Here is a 12,202-nt window from a genome sequence, read left to right as displayed (position 1 = left end):
CTCCAGGCAAGAATCCTGGATTGGATTGCCATTCCCTTCTCCAGGGCATCTTCCCAACCCAGGGATCAAACCTGGATCTCCCGCATGGCAGGCAGATTCTTTACCACCTGAGCCATCAGGGAAACCCAAACAATATGGAGTTTGGCGTAAAATATAGAGATGAAGATAGTGTGTCTTACTTGACAGGCAATGGGAAGCCTAGAAGAAATTTTAGCAAAATGCTTATGATCAAAGAAGAACTTTCATTTTTTTTCTGGAGCAATGTATAGAATGGCAGATATAACAGCCAGGAAACTGGGATTTGAAGAAAGTTAAAAAAAAAGAAAAATAAATGATGAACTGAACTAGGATGATGACAGATAAGAGTGGGAACAGAGGACAGATGTGAACGGCATTGTGGAGATAGAGTCTCTACAATTCACAGCTGTAGAGAATGAGGTGAGTCATGGTCTGGATGACTTGAGGGGTGAAGGTCACTTTGTAGCAGGTTTATAAATCTGTTAGGTGATAAAGTTGAAACAGTAGATACAAATGATTCAAAAAATTCAGGAAGAGAGAAATGTGTGGGGCTGAGAAATGAGAGGGGCTGCTGTTTCCGAGGGACATTGTTTTTCTATAAAATAGGAAAAATTAAGCAAGATTTTAATCAAAGAGGAAGCAATTATAAAGACTGGAAATCCAAGCAAGAGAGGAAAACTAATAGAACAATTAATAGACATGGTTAGGATTTATTATTTGTTATGATCACAATCAAATGCTTCACTTTCACTAATAGGGCTTCCCTGGTGGCTTAGCTGGTAAAGAATCCACCTGCAACGCAGGAGACCTGAGTTTGATCCCTGGGTTGGGAAGATCTCCTGGAGAAGGGAACGGCTACCCACTCCAGTATTCTGGCCTGGAGAATTCCATGGACTGTATAGTCCGTGGGGTTGCAAAGAGTCAGACATGACTGAGCGACTTTCACTTTCACACTGACCCAAATATTTTGGGGGGCTTCCCTGATAGCTCAGTTGGTAATGAATCCGCCTGCAATGCAGGAGACCCCAGTTCGATTCCTGGGTCAGGATATAAGATACTAAGAAGTTAGTTGAGCAAATGAGATAAGGAGAACCAAAGAGAAACTAAGAGTTTGCCATCTTTACTTAGTAAAAATTTGGAATATTATCTCTATTGATCAATCTATATCTACATATTTCTAGATATAGAAAGGTATTTGAAAGCAATGATCATTTTTCTTTATTTCAACTTTGCATATATACATACACATAAACACATGCATATTTTATTATTAATATTTCACCTTTCCAATAGCATCATGAGGAAAATCTAGGCAATATTTTCATCTTCCTTCTCTCCTCTCCAATCACTTTTTTTTAGAGATGCAGACAGTGACTTGTCCAGAGCTCAAAGCAAGTAAGTGGAAAAGCCAGCTTCAAAAAAACAAGGGTTTCTGGCTTCTAGTCCAGTGTTCTTTCTTTTTTCCACAGAGTAAACCCCTATTTGAGCATAGCTTTATCTAAAAGATTGGGTATATATGACACTATGTGTATCACCTTATAATAGATTCATCTTGAAAATTTATCTATCCTCCTAATGAATTTTAATTTAGTTTTGTATTGCTAGGTTTTAATTTCTCTTTGATTAAAAAATATAGTTACTTAATGATGTATGTAAGCTACCCATGTCAATGAATGTAAAAATTGTTTCATATTATCTAAAAAGAAACAGTTGATTCATTGTCAAAGGGCATGAGCTTTGACTTCTAATTTTCTAACTAAGTAGTAGTCATATTTTTTTATTAGCTGAGTCAGTCTTTCCAGCAAGAATGATAACTATTGCTTCTGAGCATAGAACATAAAGAAGGAACTGGAAGGTCACCCATAAATTTGGTTTAAGGCACCAAACACCAAAAATCAAAATATTACCAAAGAGGAATTTGTCCACAAAGACTGAGAGCCTTGGTTTATAGTTGAGGAGACTGGTTGCTAAACAAAGGGGAGCTGCTTTAAGTCACTTAGTGGATGTCAGAGCCAAGGCTGAAATCCAGCTTTTGGTCAACGGGCACAAGGCTGTTTACCCTTTTAGCACCGCTCTGAAATTAGTTAGGTTTGGATTTATAGTAAGCTGTGGTTCTGAAACTATCAAAGAATAAAATTCTACTGAGAACTATTACAGATGTTTTACCTAAAACTTTAATCACTCGTCTGTAAGTACTTTTAAGATGCCTATCAGGCAATCTCTTCTAGTAGTCTCTTGAGCCAGTAGCGGAACATAAGAGAGGTGAAATAAACCGAGAAACCACTCTGAACAATCAAAATGTGACCACGTGTGTCTTTAGTGCATCTGACTTAAGAGCCCCAAACCTTCTATCCCATTTCTACCTGAATATCTTGCCTGCATCTTTTATTTTACAACACAAGAAGTTCTTGGGTGTTTAACCTTAGGTCAGAGATCCTTTGAGTTTTAACAATCAATAAACTTAGCTTTAAGTTGGTTTGAAGAGACATTCTGGTGTGTGTTCCATAGAGTAAATAAATTTAAAAATTTATTGTAAAGGATATTTTCCCCAGAATATATACAGCAGGTGTTCAAAAGCTTTAAAAAGCAAGAACTGAAGACTTAAGCTTGGTATTTTTAAAAAAACTACATGTTTGTCAACTTATTTTATCTCTTAAGATTTGCAAGTGTTGGTCATAAAATATTTCTTTGCCAATTTAAGTATAGAAATATTTTAACACTGAGGTATTTATCCTAATGAGGGATCATTACTATCAATAATCTTTGCTTTCAGATGAGAATTTAATATTTTACTATTTTGTCAATGATCATCAATGCAAAATACATTTAAGTAAATAAACGTATGTGTCACTTTCTATGTAATTAAAAAAACCCAAGTACCCAAGATATTTACCAAAAATAATTTCTAAGAGTCACTCTTTCACCTCAATCAAGGCAAGCTAAATTAAAAAGTCAAAAAAATTATAATTTACTGATTTCCTTAGGCTACTTGAAAATAAATGTGGACCTCTATTCTTCTTACCATGAAACAAAATATTGAACTCTGCCCTTCAGGCATACTGCCATACCTCAAATGCTGATCTTATCATTACTTGCAAGTCAAACAGAGTTGGACTTTAAAAGGAAGAAAGGAAAGCCCTCCAGACATTGGGAAGCACCAGGGGTCAGGCTGGTGGTCTCACTTCTCAGAACGAACCCACAATCACGATGCCTGACATTTTTCAATCAAGATCCATAACCAGGATTTGAAATAAAACACATAAAGAACCATATTCTGAAAATGATGTCCCTTTTCATTTGGCATCTTCCAGTTCGTTTTGTGAACAGAACATCATAGAATTTTTCTTTTGAATTCTGTACATAATAATAAACAAGGATATTAAATTATAAAATAATAATACCAAAACAGATCAGAAATTGATGAAGAGTTGGGTGGGGATTTTCTCATGTTTAAAAGATTAGTCACATCCCTTCTGTGTTCCTGGATGTCCATTTTGTACTAAATTGTAAAATGCATGTATGAGTTGTACACAGGAGTTCAAAGTACAATAGGCTGAAACATATTAGGCTAACAAAATGTTATTTGTTTGGATAAGAGGCTCACTTAAACTCTCTCCCTCTCCACTCCCAGGCGCAGAGGCTGCCCAGTGGGCTTCCTGGAGTGACTCTGACATCACTCAACAAAACTTATGTAGAAGTGGTGCTGGGTCCTGGAAAATAGCTCTCAATGCTGCAGGTAGGGATCAAAAACCTAAGCTGGAGGAACTCCGGATAAAAGCACCAAACGGTTAAACGGATAAATGCTTCTCACCGAAATGTAACCCCATATGCATCTTAAAGGCTTCCCTGGTGGCTCAGGAGTAAAGAATCCACCTGCCAAACAGGAGACGCTGGTTTGATCTCTGGGTCAGAAAGATCCCCTGGAGAAGGAAATGGCAACCCACTCCAGTATTCTTGCCTGGAAAATTCCATGGGCAGAGGAGCCTGGTGGGGCTACAGTCCATGGGGTCGCAAAGAGTCGGACACGACTTAGCGACTAAACAACAATGTATCTTACATCTTCAATTTGGACCAAAATGTAAAAGGACTTAACACTGTCTTACACTCCCTCCCCACCCCCACCCCCAAATCTAAAATACCCTTGAGCAGAAAAAGGGCAGAATGACCATTATTTCAATTTGATATTCCAATTATCCGATTTGTATTATTGGAGAGAAAAGAATGTGACTTAAAATAAAACATTTTGCTCAGGAAAAGCAAGACTGCTTAAAGAACAAATGTGCAAACGGTAGCGTCTTAATTGTGAGGGTTCAAGGAGGAGAGGAGCAATTAGAAAACCTTTCCGGACGGGAATCTCCGCACTTCTGAAACCTGACAAACACAAGGGGGCAGGCAAAGCTCGAGTCAGGCTTCAAAACCGGCTGCCTGAAGGGAGCTAACCTATTTTAGCTCGCCCTCCGGATATTTATCAGTTCTCTCGGCATGCCAAGAACTGTGATGCTGACAGGCGGGTTTAGTTCGTACTTGGTCTAATTACTGCGAAGGGAACAGGAACGTCTTTAATGACAGCTGCCCCAACAGCGGGCTTTGGAAGAGCCTGGGGCTACACTCCCCAGAACTTACTCTTTGGGGCGACCCTCGCGATTTCGATCTGACTGCATTTCTCACCCTTTCCAAAAGCCTCTTTCTCTTTTCGCTATGAAATTTGGTTGCAAACCGGGGACTTGTTGAAATCTCACCAGTCCCGAGAACTGCACCCGTCGTAATTTACAAGGAGACAGCAGAGGGCGAGGGGAGGCTCCGTCTCCTCTAGTTTTGCTTTTAATTCCAGCTCTCCTTCTTATGCAAAGTTGCGCCCGCGTTTCTCCCTTTACTGCCCTGGGTTTTGATTCAAACTCCAGCCACGTTGCTTCTAACTTGCCTCTTGGGTTTGCAAATTGCAGAGAGAAATAAACATTCCTTGAACGGGTTCCCATTGGATTTGGGGAGTGGGAGGTAAACTGGGGGTTCTCGTGGATCGCAGAAGGCTGAAGTCCCAACCCTAGCAGCCCAGAAAGAAGGGAGCCCCCTCACTTTCAGGACAACCTGTTGCGCCTTCTATCTCCTCCCCTGCGCGCGGTTTCCCCGCCTCGGCCCCCAGGACCTGATTGGCAGGAGTCGCTACCCAACCCTGGTCTCGGGGCCTCCTCCCCGGACTCACGATTGGCCTCCTGGGAGGACTGGAGTAAGGGGGTGCGAGGGGTGGGATTTCCCTCAAAGCTCAGGGTCCCGGGACCTGGAAAGGAGGAGTGGAGGAGACTCAGTTCTCCGCGCGTCTGAGCCGCGAGCCGTGGAGCTAGGCCGGCCGAGATGGTGTAGCCTCCCAGCGCAGCTCCAGCCTGGACCGCGCCGGGCCACTTTCCCATCCTTCTGGTCCAGCCTCGGCTACAGCGAGACCCCGCGGGCGCCGTGCGGAGTTCCTGGCACTTTCCGGAGGACGCTCTCACCTCCAGCCCGGGACTGGGACTGAGTGCGCTCTCCAGGGGACCGGGCTGAGCCGTCACAACCGGACCATGCAAGCCACCGGGACCCCCGGGGTCACCGCGCGCACGCGCCCCGCAGGAAACCCCACCAAATCTCCACCGACGCCTCCGACGCCGTCCGGGCTGGTGCTGCTGCTTCTCCTGTCACTGGTAAGCCGCGTCCGGGCACAGCCACCTGACCCCGGCCGGGCCTTGCTGTCCCCGGATCTCGCGGGGGTTGCAGGGGTCCCCGCCGAAGAAGCCATAGTGCTGGCGAACCGCGGGCTCCGGGTGCCCTTCGGCCGTGAGGTCTGGCTGGATCCGTTGCAGGACCTAGTGCTGCAGGTGCAACCGGGGGATCGGTGCGCAGTGACCGTGCTAGACAATGACGCGCTGGCCCAGCGGCCCGGCCGCCTGAGTCCCAAGCGCTTCCCCTGCGACTTCGGCGCGGGAGAGGTGCGCTATTCGCACCTGGGCGCGCGCAGCCCGTCGCGGGATCGAGTCCGGCTGCAGCTGCGCTACGACGCGCCGGGTGGGGCGGCCGTGCTCCCGCTGGTGCTGGAGGTGGAGGTGGTCTTCACCCAGCTGGAGGTTGTGACGCGAAACCTGCCCTTGGTCGTGGAGGAGCTGCTGGGGACCAGCAATGCCCTGGACGCGCGGAGCCTGGAATTCGCCTACCAGCCTGAGACCCAGGAGTGTCGCGTGGGCATCCTGCCTGGTTTGGGCGCGCTGCCTCGCTACGGGGAACTCCTTCACTACCCGCAGGTCCCGGGCTCGGCCAGCGAGGGGGACAGCCAGGAGCCCCTCCTGATGGACTGTACAGCATTCCAGGAACTGGGCGTGCGCTACCGCCACACCGCCCCAAGTCGTTCTCCGAACAGGGACTGGGTGCCAATGGTAGTGGAGCTGCGATCGCGAGGGTCTCCTGTGGGCAGCCCGGCTTTGAAACGCGAGCACTTCCAAGTGCTGGTGAGAATCCGAGGAGGGGCTGAGAACACCGCCCCCAAGCCCAGCTTTGTGGCCATGATGATGATGGAGGTGGACCAGTTTGTCCTGACCGCCCTGACCCCAGACATGCTGGCAGCCGAGGATGCGGAGTGTGCCCCAGACTTGCTGATCTTCAATCTCACCTCTCCATTCCAGCCTGGCCAGGGCTTCCTGGTGAGCACTGACGACCGCAGTTTGCCCCTCTCCTCCTTCACTCAGAGGGATTTGCACCTCCTGAAAATTGCCTATCAGCCCCCCTCTGAAGACTCTGACCAGGAGCGTCTCTTTGAACTCGAGCTGGAAGTAGTGGACCCAGAAGGCGCTGCCTCTGATCCTTTTTCCTTCATGGTAGTGGTGAAGCCCATGAACACACTGGCTCCAGTGGTCACCCGGAACACTGGTCTCATTCTCTACGAGGGCCAGTCTCGGCCCCTCACTGGCCCTGCAGGCAGTGGACCACAAAATTTGGTCATCAGTGATGAAGATGACTTAGAGGCCGTACAGCTGGAGGTGGTGGCCGGGCTCCGGCACGGTCACCTCGTCCTTCTGGGTGCCTCCAATGGCAACTCTGCCCCTAAGACCTTTACTGTAGCGGAGCTAGCAGCCGGCCGAGTGGTCTACCATCACGATGACAAAGATGGCTCACTAAGTGACAACCTCGTGCTCCGAATGGTGGACGGAGGACGCAGGCACCAGGTGCAGTTTCTGTTCCCCATCACCTTAGTGCCTGTGGATGACCAGCCACCAGTCCTCAATGCCAACACAGGGCTGACGCTGGCAGAGGGCGAAACCGTGCCCATCCTGCCCCAAGCTCTGAGTGCAACTGACATGGACTCAGAGGACTCTTTGCTGCTTTTTGTGCTCGAGTCACCTTCCTCCACAGCAGGGCATCTGCTTCTCCGCCAGACCCATCCTCCCCAAGGGGAGGAGATGCTTCTTGGGAGCCCTTGGAGAAAACAGGGAATATTCTATGAGAAAACAGTGACACAGTGGCGGCAGCGAGACATAACAGAGGGGAGACTTTTCTACAGGCACTCTGGGCCCCACAGTCCTGGGCCAGTGATTGACCAGTTCACATTTCGTGTCCAGGATAACCATGACCCCCCTAATAAGTCTGGGCTACAGAGGTTCATGATACGCATTCATCCTGTGGACCGCCTCCCTCCCGAGCTGGGCAGCGGCTGTCCCCTTCGGATGGTGGTACAGGAATCCCAGCTCACACCACTGAGGAAGAAGTGGCTACGCTACACGGACCTGGACACGGATGACCGAGAACTCCGTTACACGGTGACCCAGCCCCCAATGGACACAGATGAAAACCACTCACCAGCCCCGTTGGGCACCTTGGTCCTGACCGATGATCCTTCGGTGGTTGTGGCCCATTTTACACAAGCGCAGGTCAACCACCATAAAATTGCTTACAGGCCTCCAGATCAGGAGCTGGGAGTGGCTGCCCGAGTGGCCCAGTTTCAATTCCAGGTGGAGGACCGAGCTGGGAACGTGGCTCCAGGCACCTTCACCTTTTACTTGCAGCCAGTGGACAACCAGCCACCCGAAATCCTCAACACTGGCTTCACCGTTCAGGAGAAGGGCCATCACATCCTGAGTGAGACTGAATTGGGTGTGAATGATGTGGACACTGATGTGGCCCACATCACCTTCACTCTCATACAGGTGCCCAAACATGGCCACATGAAGCTGTCTGGACAGGTCTTGCATGTCGGTGGGATTTTCCACTTGGAGGACATAAAACAGGGTCGGATTTCCTACGCCCATAATGGGGCTGAGTCTCTGACCGATAGCTGTTCCTTGGAGGTCAGTGACAGACACCACGTGGTACCCATCACTCTCAGAGTGAATGTCCGGCCAATGGACGGTGAGCTGCCCATGCTGAGCCTTCCTGCAGGCACTCTGGGGTCCTATCTAGACGTTTTAGAAAACGGGGCTACTGAAATCACGGCCAATGTTATCAGGGGGACCAATGGGGACGCTGATGATTTGATGTTGACTTTCCTCTTGGAAGATCCACCCCTATATGGAGAAATCCTGGTCAATGGAGTTCCAGCAGAGCAGTTTACCCAAAGAGACATCTTGGAGGGCTCCGTCGTCTACGCTCACACAAGCGGGGAGATAGGTCTCTTGCCCAAAGAAGACTCTTTCAACCTGAGTCTGTCGGATATGTCTCAAGAATGGAGAATAGGTGGTAACACTATCCAAGGAGTGACCGTGTGGGTGACCATCCTCCCTGTTGACAGCCAGGCCCCAGAAATCTCTGTAGGTGAGCAGTTTATCGTTCTGGAAGGCGATAAAAGTGCTATAACCTCAATGCACATAAGTGCTGAAGACATGGATTCTCTCAATGACGACATCTTGTGCACCATCGTCATTCAGCCCACCTCGGGTTACGTGGAGAACATCTCTCCAGCCCCTGGCTCTGAAAAATCAAGAGCAGGAATTGCTGTAAGTGCTTTCACTCTGAAAGATCTCAGGCAAGGTCATATAAACTACGTCCAGAGTGTCCATAAAGGAGTAGAACCGGTGGAAGACAGATTTATATTTCGCTGTTCTGATGGCATTAACTTTTCAGAGAGACATTTTTTCCCCATTGTAATCATTCCCACCAACGATGAACAGCCAGAAATATTCATCAGGGAATTTTTGGTGATGGAAGGCATGAGTTTGGTGGTTGATACACCCATCCTCAATGCCGCTGATGCTGATGTTCCCCCGGATGACTTAACTTTCACTATCACCAAGTTTCCCACCCACGGTCACATCATGAACCAGCTGATAAATGGCACCGTTTTGGTGGAAAGCTTCACCTTGGACCAGATCATAGAGAGTTCCAGCATCATTTATGAGCATGATGACTCTGAGACTCAGGAAGACAGTTTCGTGATTAAACTCACAGATGGTAAGCACTCTGTGGAAAAGACAGTCCTCATCATGGTTATTCCTGTTGATGACGAGACCCCTAGGATGGCCATCAATAATGGACTGGAAATAGAAATCGGGGAAACCAAAATTATCAACAACAGAATATTAATGGCAACTGATTTAGATTCTGAAGACAAATTCTTGGTTTACATTATTCGTTATGGGCCAGGACATGGCTTATTACAGAGACAAACACCTACAGGTGTCTTTGAAAATATCACATTGGGCATGAATTTTACCCAGGATGAAGTAGACAGCAATTTGATTCAGTATGTCCATTTTGGGCAAGAGGGCATTCGGGATCTAATTAAATTTGACGTGACTGATGGAATCAATGCCCTCATAGATCGCTACTTTTATGTGTCTATTGGAAGCCCTGACATTGTCTTCCCTGATGTGATAAGTAAAGGAGTGTCCTTGAAAGAAGGTGGTAAGGTCACTCTCACAACAGATCTACTGAGCACTAGTGACTTGAATAGTCCTGATGAAAACTTAGTTTTTACCATCACCAGGGCTCCCATGAGAGGCCACTTAGAAAGCACAGACCAGCCTCGAGTGTCTATCACATCTTTCACTCAGCTCCAACTGGCTGGCAATAAAATCTACTATATCCACACAGCTGATGACGAGGTAAAGATGGACAGTTTTGAGTTTCAGGTCACTGATGGACGTAACCCTGTCTTCCGGACATTCCGTATCTCCATCAGCGATGTGGACAACAAAAAGCCAGTGGTCACCATCCATAACCTGGTTGTCAGCGAAGGTGAAAAGAAGCTGATTACTCCCTTTGAACTCACTGTGGAAGACAGGGATACTCCAGACAAACTCTTGAAATTCACTGTCACCCAAGTGCCTGTTCATGGTCAACTCCTATTCAACAATACCAGACCCGCCATGATTTTTACCAAGCAGGACTTGAATGAAAACTTAATCAGCTACAGACATGACGGTACCGAGTCAAGTGAAGACAGCTTCTCCTTCACAGTGACTGATGGTTCCCATACAGATTTCTATGTTTTTCCTGATACAGTATTTGAAACAAGAAGACCCCAAGTAATGAAGATCCGGATCTTAGCTGTTGACAACAGAGTCCCCCAAATTGTCGTGAACAAAGGGGCCTCTACACTTCGCACTCTGGCCACAGGCCACTTGGGGTTCATGATCACAAGTAAAGTATTGAAAGCAGAGGACAGAGACAGCTTACACGTTTCTCTCCGGTTTATTGTGACGGAGGCCCCTCGACATGGGTATCTCCTCAACCTGGGCCAGGGCAACCACAGTGTGACTGAGTTTACACAAGGTACGGTTCACTCTGCTTTCTTTATAATCAAAGGGCACTCCAAGTCTTACTTCTTGAGATACGGCTGTCATTGATAACTTTGTAAGTAGAGCATCAAATTAGAGGCCAGGGAGGACTTCCCTGGTGGTCTAGTGGTTAAGACTCCATGCTTGCAATGCAGGGGGTGTGGGTTTGATTCCTGGTCCAGGAACTAAGATCCCACGTGCCACATAGTGCTGCCAAAAAATAATTAAATTAAAAAATAGAGTCCAAGGAAAGAGAAGGAAAGGGAAATAAAGGAAAGGCGAAAATACAGGGACTCTGTTTCGTCAGAGAACAGCTCCCTTCTTGCCATATGTCCCACTGTAGTGACCTTCATTAGTAGGAGTATTGTATTTTGAAAATATAAGCTAAGATGCCAAAGAAAGAGCTGAACTTTGGTGACTTAAATTTGAAACAGGCTTTTCAACCCTGTTCCATCAGCCCCACTTTCCCTCTGAGCAACCTGTTTTGTATGCGGAAGACATGAAGCATGTTAGCATCTTAGAGAAGGATGTGCTTTCTAAATTTTCTGAATCCACATTATTATTATTACCAGCCACCATTCAAATAGGGGCCTCCCAGGTGGCACAGTGGTAAAGAATCCTTCTGCCAATGCGGGAGACACAAGAGACACAGGTTCCATCCTTGGGTCAGGAAGATCCCTTGGAGTAGGATGTGGCAACCCACTTTAGTACTCTTGCCTGGGAAATTCCACGGATAGAGGAGCCTGGCGAGTTATAGTCTGTGGAATTGCAGAGTCGGACATGACTGAGCAAATCAGTGTGTTACCATTCAAATAGACCCTTCCAATTTGTATTAATTTGATTGCTGTTTGGAGGGTTGTTCTAAGACTATTATTGTTGTTAACAACCTTGTAATGAAAATAGAAAGATGCATTTATATTTACTTTGTAGATTTTAGAATTCTTATAAGATTTTATGAGACTAACACCTGTCCAAAGATATAACGGGTAAACACATATCTACATTTAGAATGATTATGTCAGTACAAGTAGCACTAGTGGTTAAAGAGCCTGCCTGCTTATGCAGGAGACGTAAGAGACACGGGTTTGATCCCTGGGTTGGGAAGACCCCTGGAGGAGGGCATGGCCACTCACTCCAGTATTCTTGCCTGGAGAACCTAACGGACAGAGGAGTCTGGGGTCATGAAGAGTCAGACACGACTGAAGTGACTTAGCACAAGCAAGAAGACAGGAAGCCCATCACCAAAATATATATCCAGTTCATTGTTAAGAGCCTAAAGATATTTTAACAAAATTCGTAGTAGGAGGAAATTATTTTCTCATTTCAGACCTCCTCTCTGCCCTGTGTCAAACACAGTAACAAACTGCATCGCCTCAAGCATCTGCATTCTCGGAGATGAATGCATTTTTGTAACCTCAATTTTCTTTGTGTGTCCACAGAGTCTGAGACAGGAA

General features: G+C 46.9%; 1 protein-coding gene across 1 annotated transcript in view; it reads left to right on the top strand.

The window, feature by feature from the left end:
* Positions 1-5,570: 5,570 nt before the first annotated feature.
* FREM2 (FRAS1 related extracellular matrix protein 2) overlaps positions 5,571-12,202 on the top strand; it is a 152,929-nt gene continuing 146,297 nt past the window's right edge. The window contains exon 1 of the mRNA XM_027557360.1: positions 5,571-10,743. Coding sequence (XP_027413161.1) covers positions 5,571-10,743 — 5,173 coding nt within the window. The remainder of the gene's footprint in view (positions 10,744-12,202) is intronic.

The sequence above is a fragment of the Bos indicus x Bos taurus genome, chromosome 12 (assembly GCF_003369695.1).
Source record: "Bos indicus x Bos taurus breed Angus x Brahman F1 hybrid chromosome 12, Bos_hybrid_MaternalHap_v2.0, whole genome shotgun sequence".
In the NCBI taxonomy this organism is placed as follows: domain Eukaryota; kingdom Metazoa; phylum Chordata; class Mammalia; order Artiodactyla; family Bovidae; genus Bos; species Bos indicus x Bos taurus.
The sequence above is the reverse complement of the archived record's forward strand: the minus strand, read 5'-3'. Positions and strand labels throughout refer to the sequence as shown.